Source organism: Rhincodon typus, chromosome 24 (genome assembly GCF_021869965.1).
Source record: "Rhincodon typus isolate 14 chromosome 24, sRhiTyp1.1, whole genome shotgun sequence".
NCBI classification, from domain to species: Eukaryota; Metazoa; Chordata; class Chondrichthyes; order Orectolobiformes; family Rhincodontidae; genus Rhincodon; species Rhincodon typus.
In genome coordinates this window covers 14,412,778-14,435,336 of record NC_063355.1, presented here as the reverse complement: position 1 = coordinate 14,435,336, position 22,559 = coordinate 14,412,778, and the positions used below count along the sequence as shown (strand labels likewise).

General features: G+C 39.0%; 1 protein-coding gene across 1 annotated transcript in view; it reads left to right on the top strand.

Annotated features, from left to right (window-relative positions):
* Positions 1–22,559, top strand: part of ksr2 (kinase suppressor of ras 2) — a 302,030-nt gene that overhangs the window by 163,343 nt on the left and 116,128 nt on the right. The window contains exons 6-7 of the mRNA XM_020528680.2: positions 16,661–16,730; positions 21,901–21,984. Coding sequence (XP_020384269.1) covers positions 16,661–16,730; positions 21,901–21,984 — 154 coding nt within the window. The remainder of the gene's footprint in view (positions 1–16,660; positions 16,731–21,900; positions 21,985–22,559) is intronic.

Sequence of the window (22,559 nt, the reverse complement as noted above, 5' to 3'; positions counted from 1 at the left end):
AGCTAGCACATGAATCCAAGATATATCTTGGATTCATGTGCTAGCTGCCTTGTGTGTTCAATACACACGTATCCCTGGTGTGAAATGGACATGACATCTTGGCTTATTGATTTTTGCATGAGGACTTTGTTAGCCTTGAAAATGACTTGTTGTGATATAACAACTTCTTATTCTAAGATAACTTAATTTTTTTTAAACTTTTCATAGCAATGCTGTGTCACACATGTTAGCATATTGAAAAACGTCTCAACGCATTGGAGCTTAATCCATACTTATCTATTGAATGACTTCCCAGCACTGACTGAATAATCTGGAAAGTTATACTTGTAAGCTATCTGGGTAATTACCTCTGAGTTTAAGATAACTTCATCTCACTTGGAATTATATTTGGTTTTGTAACTTTTTAAGAAGCTAGTTGTTAACTCCAAACACACAAACCCATCTTTCAAGAACCAAAACTCACATATGCATAATTCTCACAGTTTCATCACATATATGATATCAAGAAACAGCTGGAGATATCAAACACAGGAAAAGGTTCAAGTCCTGACAACAATCCAGCAATAATACTGATGCCTATGCTCCAGAACAGCCATGTCCCTAGCCAGTTTGTTCCAGTTCAGTTGCAATATTGGCATCTACCTGGCAATGTGGAAAATTGACCAGGTGTGTCCTCTGTGTGAGAAATAGGACAGTTCCAACCCGGTGAGTTACCATCTCATCAGTCAATTCTCAATGACCAACCAAGTGATGGAAATGGTTACTAACATTGCCATGAAACTGCTCACAGATGCTAAGTTTGAGTTTCACCAGGGCCATCCAGTTCCCGACCTCATTATTCCCTTGGTCCAAATATGGACAGAAGTGCGGATCTCTAGAAGTAAAGTGAGAGTGACTGCCCTTGACTCCAAGTCAAGATTGAATATAACATCAAGGGGCTCGAGCAAGACTTGAATCCAAGAGAATCAAGGAGAAAACTCTCCACTAGTTGGAGTCATGTTCATGAGCACAAAGGAAGATGGCTGTGTTTTTTTTGAGCCCAATCATCTAGTCTCGAGGCATAGTTGCAGGAGTTCCTCGGGGTAGTGTCCTAGTGTCCTACCTATCTTTGTGTGTCATCAGCAAATTTATCTACCATACCTTTAGCCAAACCATTCATATAAATTGTAAAGAATTGAGACCCTAGCACTGACCCGATGGCACACCACTCGTGACATCCTGCCAGCCTGAAAAAGACCTGTTTATTCCAACTATAATAAAAACAAAGAACTGTAGATGCTGAAAATCTGAAACAAAAACAAAGTAATGGAGAAACCGAGCAGGCCTGGTAGTATCTGTAGAGTGAAAACAGAATTAATGTTTGACTCCAGTGATTCTTTGAGAAATCACTTGTTCCCTACTCTCTGTTTCCTTTTGCAAGCCAATCCTCTCACTATGCCAATATGTAACCGCCTGTACCATGAGGTATTTTTTTTCCACAGTAACCTTCCAGGTGGCACCTTATCAAATGCCTGTTGGAAATCTAAATACAATACATCCTCTTATGCCCCCTTATCTACAGTAGTATCTACTTCTTCAAATAACAACAATCAATTAGTTAAACATGATTTCTGTTTGACAGAACCATGTCCTATTGTAATATCTTTTATAATAGCTTCTAACATTTTCCCTATGACAGATATTAAGCTAACTGGCCTGTACTTTCCTGCTTTCTGCCTCCCTCCCTTTTTGAATAAAGGAGTTACATTAGCCATTTTCCAATCTAAAGAATCTTCCCTGAATCTAATGGGTTTTCTGGAAAATCAAAAACAACGCTTCAACTGTTTCTCTAGCTACTTCTTTTAAGACCCTAGGATGAAATCCATCATGAGCTGAGAACTTGTTAACATGCATTTCCAACTATTTACTCAGTACTACATCCCTGGTAATTGCAAGTTTCTTAAGTTCCTCCTTCCCTTGCACTTGCTGATTGACAGCTGTTTTCAGAATGTTTATTTATATCCCCTCTAATGAACTGATGCAAAACATCTGTTCAATTCATCTGCCATCTCTTGATCTTCCATTACTAATTCCTAAGCTCATTTTCTATAGGGGCAACATTTCTTTCTTAAACTTTTTTTTAAATATCTGAAGAAACTTGCCGTTTTTTTTCATATTTCGGCAAACTTTCTGTCATGCACTAATGTTTTCATCCCTATTAACCTTTTAGTGATTCTTTGCCGTTTCTTAACTTCTTCCGACCTGCCACCTATCTTTGCAGAATTATATCTTTCCTTTGAGCTTGTACTATAAGCACAGATGGCATGTCCATCCCTTAGAATTTTTCTTATTTGTTGGAATTTATTTATTCTATGCTGTCTAAATGTTTGTCATTGCATTTATATTGACCTGTCCTTTAACCTAAATTGCCAGTTCATTTTCGCTATCTCTGCTTCCATACCCTCATAATTGTCCATGTTTAAATTCAAAATAGTGGTCTTGGACCCACACTTTTCTCCTTTAAGCGTATGTAAAATTCGATCGTATTATCATCGTTGTTGCTCAGCTATGAGGTACAGTCTTCAACATTCTCTCCTTCCACTATTGATCTACAGTGTAGCATTGCATACTATATACAAGATGCACAACAGCAACTCACCAAGGCTCCTTCACCAGCTTCTTCAAACCTGTGACATTTACCACCTAGAACAACAAGGGCAGAGCCACAACCAGCAAGATCCTCTCCAAGCCAGAAACAGAAGCCATACTTGAAACTATTTTCCTATTCCTTCAATGTCCTGGGTCCAAATCCTGAACTCCCTTCCTAACTGCACTGTGGGTATATCAACTCCAGTGGACTGCAGCAGCTCAAGAAGATAGCTCAGTAATACTTTCTCAAGGTTAATTACTGACGGGCAATAAACTTTGTCCTAAGCGCAAGCCCACGTCCTGTGAATGAATTTTTAAAAAGATTAATGTTTCAGTCAAAAGAATGTTTCAAAAGGACTTAGTTATGACAATTGGCTATCCCACTCTGTTGGGTGTGGAGACGCCAATAACAATGACCTGTTTTCAGGAAGATTGTCCAGAGACAGAGACCCGAAGCTGTAATGTCAGACTTTCCTCTGAGTCCTACTGTCAAGGCCACAGGAATTGTGGAAGGAATGGATAGACACATTCAGTGAAAAAAAAACACAGAATCATAAACACTTGAGATTTATTACTTAGTTGTAATCTGATCAAAGGATTGAAGTGGCCACAAAAGAGCAAAACATGGACGGTTTGTAACCTCTAACTGAACTTGCTGCGCTAACTTTATTTTTAATAAGTGCAGCTTCATAGTTTGTTTCTGGTTAATTTATTCTTCAGGCAGTTATTTCTTCATGATAAACAGCTGTTGGAGTCACATGCCCTGATGTTCACTTACAAGTCGTCATATGTTGCGATATTAACTGCTGCAGGTTATCAAGAATATGATGTCAAGTTTATTACTTATGAAAGTTATATGTTGATGTAATTGTCTCGATGAGACAGCACCAGCACATTGTACCAATATATGGTGAGATACATGTTCAGCGCTTCGATTCTGCTCAGCACCTGGTGTCAGCTACAATGTCATGAGATGATGCCAGAAAGATAGGAGATCCTTTCCCTGGAGGCTTCAGATGCATTTTATGCCAGATGTAATTCAGGGTCATTGAAGAGGTGATATCTCCAGCTGGCGTGTGTTACGTAAATGTCATAATTTTCAAATCAGACTTTTGTCTTTTGAATACAATCATAGCTCTAAAATTCAGGGTGAAGAGATGCAAGTGAAAGTTTCTGTCCCAGCTTTGTAAAAGCAATATAGCGGTAGTGGGTTTGCTCCAAGGGATAGGCTCTGTGTCTTAGTTGCAATGAAACTGTGAACAAGAAGTATACAAACAAGAAGCCTTTGGATGAATTTTGTGTGCGAAAGGGAAATAGCATAAATCTCTCCTTTGCTGTTCCTCTTCCAGCAGGTGCTGTTTTCCAGGAAACACCGTTACTTTGTGGTAATGTGGACATAAAGCAAAAGTTTAATGATATTGGTAATTTTCTTTAGTCTGGTCCATAAGAGCCACTTACAGGTTAACCACCCAAATATCTTTATAAGGTGACCCTGAACCCTGACATAAGCTTTCCAACTTAGCATTGGTATAAAGACAACATAGCTTTAAATCAATTCTCACCTGAACATGTTGTAGGTTTCCTTTATGTGGAATATAGATTGAAAACACACACTGCTGACCTGTATTGTTCAAGCCTGGGTCAGTGATACTGATTGAATCAGAATTCAGGTTGACCCGAAGGGGTCAGTTACACAATCCCATGTGAACCTGAACTTCCTGAAAGCAATCTCTGTTGCCTGAACTCTGCCCTGTCAACTCCAGTCAAAACTGAATAAAGTTAAACTCCCTTAATGCTACCGATGAGGGTCTTTAGCTAAATGAGCTGGAGTAATTGGAAACTAGTTTTAATGGGCGTGAGCTTACTGCTCAGCACAAATGATTTTGCAGTTTTCACAGAATAAGTGCTGATGTCAGGGGCTTCCTGTGGAAAAGTGTTACATTAACACTCTTCTCCCTAAAATGTGCAAAAAATCTTTTTTTTAAACACCTGACATAACATGCAATTTTTTAAAAAAACTATTATCCAAAGCAGGCGCAATGTTTCCAGAGTAGAACCACTACCTACCTGTTGGTGCTCACTTCAGACCTTAGCCATTTGAGTTCTTTATTACTCACTGTTATTGTTATTAATGAGCAACAGGCCATAGGCCCCAAGTCAGTGCTAGAGTCACCAACCCTTAAGGATTAGCATGGAGCTCCAGGAATTGAAGATCATCCTCCATGACACTATAATGTGCAGTCCCGAAGAAAAATCATCGAAAAAATTTTTTAAAAATTATTTTCTTTGAACGTTAGTCTTTATCAGGTATAAAAAATGTTGAAAATGGGAATATTGGGCAATGCATCTTTGATTTAGTAAGGCATTGCATCACAAGGATGCATGTGTTGTCTGGAGCATGGAAGCAAATGCACTGATGAAACCTCAACGAAATACCTGTAATCACAGTTGACAACCCAAGTTGGTGCCCCACCACGCCTCACCTGTTCTCAGCGTGAGGGGATGCAATCACAGTGGGAATCAGTACGACAGGACTTCTTGTGATGCTGCATTTCAAGTGATCTGCAATGGTCTACTGATTGAGTTACTCATATTCTAGCACAGCATGCCCAGCTGTACCTGACAATCAAGATCCTACAATTGGCTGCAAGCCTCCATTTACATATTGAGGCAGATTCCCTGTTTCAGGTTGGTAGCTATTCACTCATTTACATAGATACCTGAAAATTGCCTCAGATTTTTAATGTGAGAGGAGAGAGATTTAAAAAAGACGTAAAAGGCAATTTTTTTTCACACAGATAGTTGTTCCTGTGTGAAATGAACTTTCTGAGGAAGTGGCAGATGTGGGCACGTTTACAACGTTTCAAAGACACTTAGAAAAGTACATGAACAGGAAAGGTTTGGAGGGATATGGGCCAGAAGCAGGCAGGTGGCACTAGTCTAGGTTGGGATTATGTTTGGCATGGACTGGTTGAACCGAAGAGTCTGTTTCTGTGCTGTATGACTCTATGACCCTCTGACTGTATGAGCGTTGTGTATAAGTTTGGTGGGCAGAAGGTCCTCCCCTGTTTGAAATACTGGCTGCCTGTCTTTCAGCTGAGAAATGGGTGGTCACCAGTTTTTAAAATTGGTCACACTGATTTTTCAGAGGGAGGTTGGGTTAATGATGGGTATTACAAAATTAGAGTTATTTTACAGACCACATGATGCAATATTTTTTTCCTCTCAACATCAAGGCCTGGTATACAATCTGTAATTCGTTTCAGGGAAGACCAGAGGCATGTAACTCAACAGCTGCCAATTAATCTTTCTGCTGATCAGCTTATAGAGTAGCTTTAGTTTGGACAGAAAAGAAGAAGATGATAAGGAGAGTCTTGGGTTGTGTGTTAAATTGTACTTTGTCATATGGAAATATAACCTTTCATGTGTTGCTCTCTAGACCCTTATTTCCCTCATCCTTTCGACTAAAGAATTGTCTAATTTTGAAGAAATACAAATTATTCATGCATGACTGTCAGTTGTGTTCTGTTTGTTCATTGTGAACATGTTAAAGTGCTGCTGATCCCTTGACAGCAATAGAGAGAGGGTTAGTATTTATCAGATCAATTTAAAGAAAGTGAGAAAATGTAATGGTAATTGAGACTTGCTGTACTTTTTGTTTCCTTATCAATGTAATCCATTACTTTCATGCACATACATAAATACAGAAACATGCCCCTTAACTTCAGATCAGTTATGGTCTATCATAATCATACCAGATGCATTGTGCACCTCATACATGCCATACATTTAACATGTGTTTTTCTTATGTGTCAAACCTCCCTGTGATGGCAGTTTTGTTGTCATCTTAGGTTTGATATTCTTGATATTACAAACCAACTGTATCTGATGAGAATTACAAAATGTAAAGAAAAGTAGCTTGAAAAGATCTATGATATTGCCTAAAATGAGCATAAATATATAGAATTATAACAGCATTCAGAATAGTTAAGAATGATATACAATAGTGTGCAGCAATAAGATAATTAGAATGCTAAACAAGTTAAGTATGAAAGCTCATTTTGTTACCCCAGCGGAATTCTAACATTTGCAGATGAGCAGTACTGATGGTTTGCTATTTGATGAATGAAAATCAGTGCAGGAAAAAAAGAGGTGGGGAGGAAAAATGTTGTATTAATTCGTCCACACAACATAATAGATGCAATGTTTGAAGGGGATGCTGTACACTGTAACAAAAACAGAAAGTGGGCATCAATCACATTGGAGATTAAACATTCATCGTCATAGCAAAAGAACAATAGATTAATTCTTCACTTTATCAAGGATGAACTTCAGAGGAGTGTAGAGTGGATGGGATGGTCACCAATTGTCAAACATAACATTGGAAGATGACTAGAGGTTGGATTTGATGGCACTTCACTGAGTGTATTTTTGATGGTGAGATGTATATAAAAGCGAATAGCCCACCACCTTCCCACCCACGAGGTGTGCCCTGTAAAATGATAGGTGGGCAAGTGCTGAAATTGGTAACCTCCCTGCCATATTTAAATAAATAATTAAAGATAGGCTAAGTTTGACACCAAGCCAATTCAAGGGGTAATGCACGACCAATGCCATAATGCATTAACATAGGCGAGCAGGTGGAAATGAGTAGAACATATTTTGAGGGAAGGTTGACAAAAGGCATTCAGTAAGTGGGGCACATCATGCAGGTGGGTGCCCTATATGCAAAGGTCGACTGCTCTCCAAAACCCAGCATCCAACCAATCTCTCCTCCCTCCCTGGTTTGCCTCCAATCCCAGCAGTGTGCACTATAGAGTTCTTGAACTCCTGGAGTTGGCAAATCATCAGATTGACCAGCAGCTCTCAAGGGCAGGAATTCCTCCTGCTGAGACCTGTGGAGCTTAGAATTCTTCCCGTGTATTGGCTGACTGTTGTCTCTTTCAGTTCCAGTCCTGAGGCTGAAATATAAAATTCATGTTAACTTTCCAGTGCTGCTTTGAGGGAGTGCTGCATTCCAAGAACCACCATCAGATGTTGTACCAAGATGTCAGCGCTCTTATGTGGATGCAGAAGTTCCCAAGGCATTATTTGAAGAAAAATAGAGGAATGCCCTGACTGATCTTTTATCTTTGAACCAGTACAAAATGACTGGTGTGTTTCCTACATTATCACATTGAAACCATGCCATTGTCAGTAAACTTTTGGAACATCTTAAAACCGTGGTAGTTGCTATATGAATGCAAGCACTTCTTTTCTTTATATTAACCTTCTTGACAGGCCCTCCATACTGAAGTAAGTGATGCACCTAAATTCACTTATTTCCATGCCTGGTGTCTTGATGAAATTTATCCCAAAAAGTTCTGTCAAGTTTATTGGTTTTTGAAAAGGAACAAGTAACCACAGGTAAATTTTTAAGACAAGAAGATACAATTAATATTTCCTGTTGCTACCTCAGGATATTATTGCAACATTCATTATAATGCCCTGTCTGGTTTTCTTCATAGCTGACATTATCGTTGGCATTTCTGACTTAGAACTCTACATTTCTTTCATAACAAAAAATGTGCCAACCTTTTTAAAGTGGCTAATCAATATTACATTAATCACTGTTAGTGAGAGGTTATCGTCCATTTCTGAATGTGGTGCAGGAAGTATTATAGGTTTTGATTTATTTTCTAAAATCAGCAACTTGCATTAGGTTTGTAAATTATAGCAATCTGTATAACTATATTAACCAACACCACGATTTGTTTTCATATAGTCCGAAAGGTAATTCTTCCCATTTACTGCTTGTTTCAAATAAGAGCCTGAAAAATAATGTCCAATACAGTTATCCCAACACTGGGTTCAGTCTACTGGACTGCACTTTATTTAAGATATATTTTACCTCAAATGCTAGTATGGGACAGGTATCCTTACAGTGTGATGTGAACTTGCTTCTCGCCCAGTGCCCAGGGAACATTGTATATTAATGAATGGTGATTTGCACCTCGAGCTGACAGTTTTTAATTGCATTGTTAAGAAAGAGATGAGTACACCCACTTTTTCCTTGCATTGAAATATTGAAAATGAATTCTTATAAACATGCCAGAAAGTGCAATTTGGTGGGTATACAAAGCAAGGCAGTTTTAAGCCTTTCTGTCCTTTTTCAAGACATTTCCATTTTAATATTTTAAATACACTCATTGGCGATTGATTTCTAGTATGCTCACTGGCTTAGATGTTTGATTAAATTATGAAAGCATTTAATAAATACTAAAACATTTTTAGTTTACTTTCACAATTCTATGTATTCTATGACTCTAGGATCCAGCATATCACAAATATCACGTAAAATTTTAAGTTTTCTGTCAAATAAAGGTATTAAATAATAGATCAACTAGGAAGCTAACTAAATAGCAACTATATAATGCATTAAACTTTTAGTAAATTTTAGGCAATGTTAATCTTCTCAGATGTGGAAAGTGATGTGCAGAGACAAAGCAAATGAAAGGCTAAAGCACTTCTTTGTCATCGGTTACAAGATATGGTCGTACACTTTGTGGCGTGAGTGATATTCAGCTAGCTTCCTGTCTAATTAGATACACTACTGTTCTAGTGTCAGTGTGCATTGGAAATCTTTTCACATTAAAACAAAAGCACAGTATTGTGGCATTGTGATTGACATGTTTTAATGATCTATTATTATAAAGCTTATAGCTCTGTGAATGCACATCTGTATTTTCTGCTGTAAAATTGTAAACTTTCTTCGAATATTCAGATTGCAGAAGCAGAGTCTGCTGTTAGTTCTGTCAATTACATGCACATATCAAATAGGAGCAGAAGAAGGCCATTCAATCCCTTGAGCCTGCTTGCCATGCAATAAATTCATAGCTACTCTGCTTTGGTTTTGAATTCCTTGTTCCCACCTAACACTTTTCACTTTTGATTCTCTTGCTTAACATGAATCTATTTTCCTCTGCCTTTAACAGTCTCAATGACCCCACTTCTTCCGCAATCTGAAGCAGAAAGCTCCACAATGTCTCACAACCCTCTGTGAGAAAAAAATGCAACCCCTAATTTTAAACTGGTCACCCTTTGTTCTGGACTTCAAACATTGAATAAAGCAACCCTCCACCACCACCCCCTGTCTCCTACCTTCTAACCATTTTGTATTGAAATGATTAGTTGCCCCGTATTCCATGTGATCTAACCTTGTTAACCAACCTACCATGCGGAACTTTGTCGAAAACTTTACTGAAATCCATATGGACAACATCCACGGCTTTGTCTTCATCAATCCTCTTGGTCACTTCTTTAAAAAACTCAATCATGTACTGAAAACCAAACATGCTGGAAATCACAGCAACTTCCTCCATTGTTACCAAGTCAATCTGTGGACCCCATTTGACCAGGCAAAATCCTCTCTAATCACAGGATGGCTCCCAGCTCCTCAGGAATGGTGACTCTATCCAGCAATGTTGGAAAGAGTACTTCAGACTCCTCATTGGGAGTCCAACATATTGAAGGAGACCCTCCAAGCCATCCCACAATAACCTGTGAAGAATTCCCTTGGGGATCCACCAACCATTGATGAGCTTAAGGAGGCAATGTAGTAATGAATACCAACAAAGCTTGCATGCCATATGGTATATGCACTGAGGTCAACCAAGTGGCTGTTGGCATGGGTCATGACTCCATCGTCTTGTGCTCCATCCTTGGAACAAAGGGGACATCCTCAGGGATTTCAAGAATGCGTTTATCGTGAGTATCTAAAGGAGGAGGATAAATCTGGTTGAGGAGATTACTGAGCATAAGGGCCAAGTGCAGGAAGGTGGTACTGGTTAAATTTAGGATTATGGTCGGCGTGGACTGGTTGGACTGAAAGATCTGTTGCCGTGCTGTATGACTCTATGACTCTATATGTCTGAGGAGATTGGGTGCAAAGTTCACTATCTTGATGTAAAAGGATCATAAGTCTTGGATGCAATTTTCAGTAAACCATTTTATTTTCACTCATTAAGGGCTAATAACTTTAAAGACTTGAGAAAATTCCTTACACATACTGTTATCAAAGATGAAATATCTGAAGTTCAAACTTTTATTGGCAGGAATGTTTTAATTCTCAAAAATTTAGCACTTGTTACTGAGCTGTTTTCCCACTCATAAACCTGTGTAAGTATGTGTTCAGCCTGCATTTAATCTATAACTCCACATTAATTTATGTTATTGATTTGTTGCAGAATATTTTTTCTGACCTTTACAAAGAGTACTCAAACACTATATCCAGGCAACTTGGTAGCACATTGACTTCAACACCTTTCAACTGTCAAACTGGAATTGAAACTAACCCAGAAAGATGTGCTAACTGCCTCCTTTCACTGCCAGTTTTAAAAACATTGGGTGAGATAAGCTTGGCATGATCAGACACAATTTAATTCTGAGTGAACATGATCCAATAAATTGGCATTTTCAGAGAGAGACCATTAGTGAGAAATGGGAAAATGTCATACTGGTTAGTATGAAGACATATTGTGAGATGTCTGAACGTATTCTGTTCCCTAAGACTAAGATTCTCACCATCTTATTATAAATTCAGGATACGTTTCTGAGGATGCTAATTTATATTGCAGATTGAAAGCAATATCATAATTGTATTAACACATTGCAGTGTTACAGACTGTAAATGTGAAAAATATTTACAATCTATTAAATCAGAAGAGACTTTACACTGTAAACTAAGAACTAATCTTATTCTGCTTCATTAGCATCAATATCTCCAGGCAAAGGATAATGATACCTCAGAATAAACCATATATCTGCTGTTGGTATGGCAGAAAACAGTATTGCTGACTTTTCTCCACATTGTCTACAATGGTGCCAAACACATCCAGATTTTAAATGACAAGATTTGTGCTGTATCATGATGTTTTAAAGCTTTGCATATTATGTCCTTTTTATTCCCCAGAATTCCAACAATAGAGATCTTTATCCTTTCAAGAGAAAGAGTGTCGTGCAAGTGGGAATGTTAATTGGGCAAGAACTCCAAGTGTACGAGGGACCCGACTCCAATCTACTGATATTTGTATTTTATTGAGTCCAGGCAAGACGTGTAAAGCTTAAAGTAAATAGCAAGCTAAAATTCCACAGCACATGGAGCAACCCAGAATGTTTCCTGCATTGTTCACCGGATCTCATCCACAACTCTCCCATTCCCGGGGCAGCAGAAAACCTAGAAGCTGCCATAAGGCAAGGACAACCTGTCAGAGCAGCCAAGTGTCTCTGTGGCACTCCATATGGCCCTGAAGGAACAGGAATATCTCCTCCTCGTTCCAAATCTGCTTCATCATCAGAATTACTCCCAAACTTGGGGATTAGACTTCATGTAGGAGCAAATTACTGTAGTTGTTGGAATCTGTACTGAAAAGATTTAGGGCATGCGATGGCCTAGTGATATTATTGCTAGACTATTAATCCAGAGACCCAGATAACATTCTGGTGACCTGGGTTCGAATCCTGCCACAGCAGATGGTGGAATTTGAATTCAATAAAATGTCTGGAATTAAGAATCTAATAATGATCATGGATCGATTGTCAGAAAAACCCACCTGGTTCACTAATGTCCTTTAGGAAAGGGAACTGCCATCCTTACCTGGTCTGGCCTACATGTGACTCCTGACCCACAGCAATATGCTTGGCTCTCAACTGCCCTCTGGGCAATTAGGGATTGGCTATAAATGCTGCCTATCCAGTGATGCCCTCATCCTGTTAATGAATAAAGAAAATAAAAACGAAAGATGCTGGAGATCACAGCGGGCCAGGCAGTATCCGTGGAGAGAGAGCAAACTATAGTTTCAGGTCTAGATGACTCTTTATCAGAGCTGACGTGAAGCTGTGATGAAGTGTCATGTAGATTCGAAATGTTGGTTTGCAGTTTCTATGGATGCTGCCTGATCCACTGTGACTTCCAGCATTTTTTGTTTTCGGTCAGGAATTACACTTCCCTTAGGATCAGATATCCCCACAAGTAGGTGACAAACCACCCTAGGACCTGCCTTCTTCCCAAAGTTATGGATTGAAACCAGTTTCTGGATCATAAAATAAATCTGGAATTGAGAGTCTAATGATGACCATGAATCCATTGTCGATTGTTGGAAAAAGCCATCTGTTTCACTAATGTCCTTTAGGGAAGGAAACTGCCATCCTTCCTGGTCTGGCCTACACGTGACTCCAGACCCACAAAAATGTAGTTGATTCTTAACTGCCCACTGGGCAATTAGGGATAGGCAATAAAAGCTGCCTGGGCAGTGACACCCTCATTCCATGAATGAATAAAATTGGTGAAGATAGTTTGGGAACCAAACTTTATTCAGCTATATTTATTTACAAAATGAAACTTGACCAGCACTTATCTCCTAACTCACACACAGTTTCAGTCTGTATCTACGTATATGTTGTAAAGGCTGTGTCTTTCTATCTTACTGTATTTTTTTGTGGACTGAAATGGGAAAACAACTGTTTTAAAACCAAGGAATCCTGAATGATCACTGCAGTTTTAAAAGCCGGCAAACTGACACTCCTGTAAGCATCATTTATATAGCTACTTGTTCAAGCAGTAGTTGGTATAGTTTGCAGATGGATTGGATCCAAGGGGTGTGCACAAATGGAGGTTCAGCTGGCAACAAGTAGCTGATTGGTCTGTGGAATAGTGACTGGTGATTAATGACAAAGGCCGTCTGCCTGCCAAAAACTATGATTGGCTCTCAGGTAGCTGAACAGCTTGGGGCTGTGAACAAAAGATTGAAAAGCCAACATATCTCTACCTGCTCAGGAGCTGTCTCCATTCTCCGCACTGAAAGGCAGTTTGTTTTTTCTTCTGCAGTTGCTGTAACTTGACTTAATAAGTCAGACCCCTTTTTATAATTATGAACCACTCATTCTGTGCTCCTTGAAAACCAATGAAAGCATCCAGAGAAGGAAGATGGAGAAATAGCATTCTGGTCAAAACAAGAACCATCTCAGCAGATCCTCTGAACAGAGACCACTGAACTGTATTCCCAGTTTAATATTTAATATTAACTGTATTTCCCAGTGGGATAAAGGGCTGTGGGGAGCAGGCAGCAAAGTGGACATGAGACCAGGAAGAGATAGCCATGATTATGTTAAATGGTGGAGCAGGCACAAAGGGCTGAACAGCCTACTCCTGCTCCTAATTCCTATGTTCCTATCCATGTTATATGGAGAAGCCCGGAACCCGAATTCCCATCCACTTATTAACTCTACCCTGATCCCCATTTCCATCCCTACATAGTGGCAGGTCCACATTCCCTCCCAATATTCAGCTATCAAGCTGCAGGTTTGAATTCTGCACTGTGCCAGAACTATTGTGTTTGAATCAACATCTTTAAAAACAAGAGACGTTCTGGTGTGAATTTTGGACCTCTTCAGATTAAACTTTTATAAGCCAGGAAGGACTTTTTATCATGTTACATTAATCTCTTATGTGTATTTGATCCCATTACTTTAATGCAGAAGCAAGATCTGAAGCTGGATTTTAAAAAATAATATATGCGTTTGAACCTCATTAGGATAGTCAAGCACACAAACTTATTAATCATGGGCAGGATGCTGCCATTAATTTTCTATGTGAACGGGGAGACACAAGTTAAATCTATCAAACTTCTACTTCGTCAGATTTAATGTAGAACCTATGACAGTTATTAAAGATTTTAATTGAAGTTAATGACCTGAGGGAGCTGTGCAGTGCGATGCTGCTTAATTTAGTTGTAGTAGTATTCGCAACACTGCAAGGAGCATAAAGTTCCAAAGTTTTCAGATTAACTTCATGAAGGCTTATTCCCCCATGTACCTGACAAAAACACTATCCATCTTACATTCTGCACAATAAGATTTATTATAATTTTAAGTTTGAATTTTTTTTTATAAAAAGCACTAACAATATCCCTAAGATATATAGATAATATCGTGAGGAAATGAGATATTGGTATGAATTTTTGCTCAGTTTAGCTTTTATTCCCTTTTGTAATGAATCAGCAGACTTAGATTGGGAAGATGGGTAAGAGACTTTTACATTGAATCACCTGCACACCTATAGGAACAGAAATACAGACATGAAAAGTGTCTGCCTGAAAAAGCAGGAACTCCATTTGAACCTTACAATCAGCTCCAACCCTATTCTGCACACGACTTCCTGACAGCACCTGCAGAACTCTCAATCAGCATTAAGGTATGACAAATATGTGGAAATTAACTTAAAGGACATGAGAAAATTGTAGCATATTTCTTGACCAATTTTCTCAATGTCCTCTTGGCTGTTTTTCTACCTTTCTAATTTATTCTTGGGATATGTGCCTGGCTGACAAGGCTCAATCCTAGTTGCCCTTGAGAAGGTGGAGGTGGAACTTCCTTTTGAATCTCTGCAGTTGTTTAGGTGTAGTTGCCCCCACAGATAGGTAGAAGTTCTGGGATTTTGACCCATTGACGATGTTGCCTAAGACCAACTGTGACTTGAAGGTGATGAAGGTATTTCCATGCACCTCTTGAATTTCTAGATGGTAAATGTCCCAGTTTTGAGAAATAATGTAAAAGAAGCCTTTGTTATTACAGTTCTTCATCTGTGTAGTTTTCACTGCAGGCACTGTGCAACGTTGGTGGAAGGAATGGATTCTAAAGCTGGTGAAAGGGAAACTGTGCAAGTGAATTGTTGTCCTTGGTGGTGTCATGGTTCCTGAACCTTGTTGCAGATGTATTTATCTACTAAACCCCTGGTATGATACAATTATATTTTGCCATCATGTTTTCTAGCAGGAATACCTTTTATAGCTTTATAGAGGAAGAAGAAAATAATCATTGGAAGGATATCAAGTCAAACACATTGCTGAAAAGCCATTTTGTGCCAACTGTTGGAACCCTCGTACCCACATCTAGAGTCAGAAAACTTGCTTTGGCAGAGGATTACCGCGTGAGGAAACTTATATTCTGAAAGCAAGCTTATTAGCAGACCAGATGGTACCACTAAGATACATATACACTGGATCAATATTAATGCTGGATCCCTCTTCAAGTATTCTAGCCACAATGTGTGTAATGCTTTCAATGGTATTGCTCGAAAGAATGCTAATGAGGGCTCAGCATGGTGCAGAACAGGGAATTTGAGCACAATTGTGGTGAAGAAAGAAGAAAGTTACATTTCTGAGTATTTTGATCAGACTTGTGAACAGTTTTGGTTGAGAAGATATTTTTGCCTTCTTTAAGCATTCTTGTTGTGCGCTCCTCCACCATTGAAGTTGGTTCTTGAAGCTAATTTTATTGTGCAAGCTTTGAGCTTGGATGCTTAGCAATTATGTAAGAAGTGAACCTGAAGCACTTGTTCCACTTGGAGGAATAATAACTCAAGCAAAACACTTCACTTGAAGTATTTCAAATACGTCCCAGTGAGACTAATGCTCTTCATATTCTCATATACATAACATGTATTACTAATGTTTGAAAGTTTGGTGAGGCTTTCACTGTCAGATTGAAAATAGTTCCAGTTATAGATCGTAATTGGCCCTAATAAAACAGATAGAAGCATCACCATGTTTACTTTGCTGCTTTTTAGAATGAACCAACCCCTTCAACCCATATTTGAGTACATTAAGCCTGAGCTGGCCCTCACAGCATGAATATAGCAGGTGGACTTTTTCTTGAGCTACTAGGGAGATGTCAACAGTATTAATTTTGAATTTTGTTAATCATTCAAAAATAATGGACACATTGAAATTTAAATAACAATGTGGAGTATTTGGAGATTGACATTTTTAGCAAGAATATAGATTTAAAAATGTGACTATCTGGTTTGTTAATTATCCTGTAAGAATTCTAAGAAAATTAAATTTAAAAATATGCCTCATTTATATAAATACAAAAAATATGCTTCATTTATATACTTCTGAAGTAAATAATACAGTAATATTACTGTTGCTTTGTTTTGTACCTATAATTTAGAGCCAATTATCTAATTTACTTTATCTCCTTCTCCCTTTGTTAGATACATTATCAGTGCCTCGATGGTCCCCACAGATTCCTCGTAGAGATCTGGGGAATTCAATTAAACACAGGTACGGTATATGTCTTGTCAAGCTTTAATAAACCTTAACCACGAGAATATCAGCTGTCATTGCACTGGCAAAACAGTAATGCCAAGCATTAGCTTTAAATCATTGCTTAGTTTCTTACAGTGCATTTTCCTTTCACTGTTAAACCTCAAGAAATCTTTGAACAGCGCCATAATTAGCTATGTCGGAGTGATCTCACTCCATTGTTACTACCAACTTGCTGGACTTCCTCAAAGAAGTAAATAATTCTCATGAAACTTGAGTAGCTACATTATGAGGGTCAAACTCATTAAATGATGTTTGACTTAAAAGTACCTTCCTCCCTCTTTATTTCTGTTTAGTTTTATCCCCATTTTGGTCTCACTCATCTCTCCATTTCATTTAAATCTCTGGTATCTCTCTCTCAAGATCATTTTGTCTTTTTGAACTTGCTGGGCTGAATCTTATATTTTCTTGGCTAACTCGGAATTGCATCAAAGTTTTTGGAGGGTTTCCTACCATGAGGCCCAATGGGTTCTCTCATCATATGTTACCAAACTCAGCTCATTAATTCCCTACCACGCTGCTATAGTGTCTCTCACGTCTGATTTCTGCCTCCGTCTTACTAGGCTCCTGGAACAACTCACCATTCAGTGGATTTCCATCTGGCCAATGACTGTTATTCCTTGCTCTCTGGCATCTGTAAAAGCCCATTGTGCACCCAGGGAAGCACCCTCAGTCCAGGGCTGCCTTGCACAATTTCTGACATGGTTCAGGACATGCCAGGCAAGAGGACATAGGCTGAGATTTCTTGAGCAAAGATGTGCCCTTGACTTGACTAATCGCTGCTGACAAATATGACAATATTTATTGCGATATAAATATCCAGGTTTTGTGTCTCTGTTAAACAGCAAGGCAAGAAGTGATATGAACCAGGCATCTCTGGCTGAGAGGGCAAGGTGCAAAAGGGCAAGGCAAGGCAGGGATGTTGTGAACATCCAGATGGACTTAGAGTAAAGTGAACGCTGTGAGAGTAAGTGAAGAATCTGGTGATACAGCCTGGTCTAATCCATGAGCTAAGTGCATGCCCCTGAGCGACCTTGCTGCAGCATAACAATGATAGTTGCAGCTCAAGGAGAAGCATTGAAGTACAGAAGTGTGTGAGTGGCTTGGAGAAGTGCCAGAAGGGTTTATCGAGGCAGGCACGTGTCAGATGCCAATATTCGTGAATGGGGGATGTATCCTGTGACGTTTATGCCTTATTTCCAACATGGGGTTCCTTCAGAGCAAACAGTGAACTGAATCCGGTAGGGGCTAACTCTGGTTTTCGTGCTGAACTTTCCTGACATTGAGCTTGTTTGGCAATTTAGACAAGATGGGAGGCTGAATTTAATGAGTGATTGCATCACAAATGATAATCACCATCAATTGGCAACTTGCTGAAGTCTAGCAAGAATCTCACCAGACCACTTGTAAAAAATATTAAAGATGTCACGAGTTGTTCCCTACATTACAATGGGCCTCCCAGCACTTGTTGCCTGATTGTGCCACACATCTCGCCATAGCCTACATCGCTCAAACCCCTACAAGTTTCTACTCCCCATTTCTCTAATTTATTTCTCAGTATTTCAGATTTGTCCTCTCTCCACTTCTTTTGCCTGTTTTGTTTCTTCCTGTGTTTAATATTAATGTTGATTTTTCTTTCTTTCAATTGCGGGCCATTATGCCTGTACATCTTGATGGGCCTGAACTCAATCATTGACTAAATCCCACTCCATCCTTGTGACATGTTGATGTTCTACATCAGCCATCCTTATGACCGCTGTGTAACATTCCCAATTAGTGCCACTTCATCTAACCTAAAGGAAATGTCCAATACATAAAAGGAATGTTCTATCAGAGAGTAGCAATCTGTAATGATCAGACTGTAAAAAAGTGCGAAGAGTTGTTACTACAGTGCGGGCCAAGAGTGAAAATTGTTTTAACAACAAGCCAAGAGCAAGCTGTTCTCACCAGGAACAGTGAACTCTTTCTGAGAATAAATATCTCAAAATGTTTCCGATGACTTTCAACCATTGCCAAATTAATCCATCCCAAACACGGCCAAGATATTTCGGTCTACTCCCATGTTTTTTTTGACAAAGGAATAAAGTTAAGTTTAGGTTTTGAAATACACTTCAAGTTCAGAATTTTGTTTTCTAGAAATATGCCTTGACATTTATAGCATTTAGCAGAGAGTAATCCCTATAGTGTAATTCCCTCAGTTTTCTTGAATAGAACTACTCTAGACTTTGCTGAACTAATGCAACATCAGCCAGAAAAATGATTAGTTTGGCAGTGCTTTTTAGAAAAAGAAACCTTAATTTTAAAATTTTCTCTTTTAAACTATTTGGAAAGAAAAAAAAAAGCATTTCCTTCAATACTTTTCAATATTTTCTTCAGAGTTTCCTTTATTTTAGGATTGTAATGGGTCAGTATATTTGCTGTTGACCTGTATTTTGTTGCAACACATTAAATGATTGCTCATTCTTCTAGTGGCAAGCTAAATGGAAAGAAAACTTAATGTTAACTCAGCTCTGTTGGATAACATTGCTCACATTCTTTTAACCCCTGATCTCCCACAAAGTGTTAATAAAGTTCCACACTGACAATAAATATTTTGAGCTTCTGTTTGTGTATGTCCAGATCATTCTTAAAAAGTTTGTTTTATTATGTTGCTGTATTTATTTTTCTTTCATAGAATTCATAGAATCCCTACGGTGTAGAAACAGGCCCTTCGGCCCAACAAGTCCACACCGACCCTCAGAGCATCCCACCCAGACCCCTCCCCCTATAACCCACCTAATCTACACATCCCTGAACACTACGGGCAATTTAGCATGTTTGTATTCATGTTTTGTATTTTTGCTTTATAGAAATGCAATGCAAATTATTTGTACATTGCATTAAATTGTTTTGTGTTTTCTTTCTTAATTTCTCCAGTTGTGTTTGTGATATATGCTGAGATATACTTTCAGCCCTCTAATACATTGCATAATTTGATTCTTGAAGCGTAGCCTTTATTGTGATTGTTTTGGGGTGTTTGCACGCAAGACCATGAGCCTAATTTTCCAGTCAATGGATGTTGGTCATTTCTTTACTTACCTTGCAATGCTGAGGGTGTACTGCCGGTTCTCCCTAAATTACTGAGATTGTCTAACCTGGCACAGAAGAGGGATTTATCCATAAATGCGCTTAATCTACCTGTTTCAGCACAATACAACTTAAAGGGAAGTTCAGTTTTGGTTCATACATGTCACATGAACAAAGGAGAGCTGGTAATTGGCAACAGAAGGTGCTGGAGGGGAGTCCAATATATTCCTGCCATCAGCGATTGCAAACTCAGGGTACACCGGCATCCACTGTCACCATCTGGGCAGTTAAATCCTTGGTCTGTGGGCGGGTTCCATATTTGGGCGGTGGGGTGCGCTCCTTTGTGATCGCTCCATGGCAGCTCTAGTGTCTGCAACATTGTTGCAGGATGGTGCACCCACCCCAGATTGCTGGAACCTGTCTCTCTAACCCCGGCATGATAATACAGGTGACTTTGTCTTTGAAAAGGATGCCTGCATCAGTTGGATAGGAGTCCCAGTAGTCTTTTAAGTTGGCTACCATCATGAAAATGCTGCCCATGGTCCCACCACCCACCAGTCCCAGAGGTGCTGGAGTCGCCACTACCTTCTGAGAAAATAGAGTCCATCATTTCTTTTGATGAGGTATTTACTCAGTTTGTTTCAACTTCAGTTTAGCTTGCAGACAGTACATGGGCAGGCAAGGGTTACAGGATGAGCAAAAAGCTTTTAAGCTGATCCTGCTGCATTTTAGCTCTCATTCCTTACACAAATCAGATTATTACCTAAAGGTGACAGGAATCCCTGGGAGCAAGGGTGAAGGCAGCTGGCAGATATCGGAGGGATCCACAGGAACAGCCCCTGGCACATGATTTGTGCCATTGGAAAGCTCTCAGGGTGGGGGGAGTACCCGTCAAATGGTGGGGACCTGCAGTGGGGGGTGGTGGAGGGTGGGTTTAATGGAGCCAGTTTCCTCCTGTGTTTCTACTCGTCCTACCGCACAAGAAATCTAAAAGAAAGATTGGCTCACTGTGGGCCCTCACAGGCAACGGCTACTGTCGCCAACAGGTTTGACCTTGAAGCGAAACTATTCAACACTTGGATTGGGGTTAAAATGGCTCATTGGGTTTTGTTGATAGCACAATGATGATAATAGAAAGAACCTTAAGAAAGCGATGCTTATTACCTGCATTTTAAAATTACAGCCAGTCAAATTGGGAACGGGTTAGACCCCTGCTTCATTCCTGTCCAACCACTTGATTTCTGCAAAACAAGACAGAAAGTGAAATCAATGGAATGATAGATGATGTGTGAAGGACACAGATGGCTTGTATTAGTTATTATTGTCCAAGTTATTTATGGTGTGTTCTTAAAGTTCCTTCTATGTCTGTTCAGAATTTGTTGTTGTGGGCTATTGTACTCATCAGTTACAGTAATGTGCATCTATTCTTGAATCAGTTGTTGGTGAGCCTGTAACAGAAGCTATTGTGAAAACATCTGTTAATTTGATAAAAAGTTTTCTTACAGTTTGGGGGAGGAATAGACTCAGTGGGCCATGTAGACCTTTTTCTCAACTTCTGTTGATTGCAGTTCTAATTTTTTGGGAACTTTTTCCACAGGGTTTCCCTCTGCCACTACCAATTGAATGGGATGCAGCACCATACAGTCTGCAGTTAAGAGAAGTGAGAATTTTGGAGCTTTTTAAGCAAGTTTTAAGGGATGTGTCTGCAGTTCACCTCAGTGGTGAACTAAGTTCATCCCTGTAACATATTATCCCAGTAGAGATGTCCTTTCAAAAGTCTAAAATATATGCTGGATTATGCCATTTTTAACATTATCAAATAATATGCTGATTCCTTCAAGACATTTTAAAATAAATGTAACATTTACAAACTCACAATACTTCAAAGTAATGTGTCATAAACACCTTACTGTGAGTTGTTTTACAGTTTACATTGTACAAATTAATACTTGATCACGTGCTTTTTATTTTGCTTTACACCTTTCCTGGTCACTTTAGTTTTGTTTGAATCAAATTAATAAAATTGATTTTCGTGTTTGATTTTTAATTATTTTTCTTGTAGATTTTCCACCAAGTATTGGATGTCTCAGACCTGCACAGTATGTGGGAAAGGGATGCTTTTTGGCTTGAAATGTAAAAACTGCAAGTACGTAGCCAAACCAAATAATTTGTAATATAACTTTTTTTCTGATCACGCTATCGGTAATGTAAAAGAAAAAGAAAGACTTTGATGCTTTATAGTCAGTGAAATAAATTTGAAGCATACTACTGTGGGAGTTGGTTAGCTCAGTTGGCTGGATGGCTGATCTGCAATGTAGAGGTACCAACACTGCAGGTTCAATTCCAACAGCAGCTAAATCTCACCTTCTTAACCTTGGCTGAGGTGATGTGACTTTCAGGTTAAACTCACCACCAGTTGTCTCTCTCTAAAAAGAGACGAGTACTCTGGGATTATTGTAACTTTACCTAATATGGTTTAGGACAAGACTGGACAGACTCAGCATGGATTTATGAAAAGAAAATTCTGCATGCCAAATTTACTGGAATTAGTCCAGGATATAACTTATAGTTGATCAGCTGTGATCATATTAAATAGCAGAGCAGGCTCAGTGGTCCAAATGGCCTACTCTTACCTCTATTTTCTATGTTTCAATGTTTAGGAAACACAAGGACCTATTTGCACACAGTAAGCTCTCACAAATAGCTGTGTGATTCTGAACA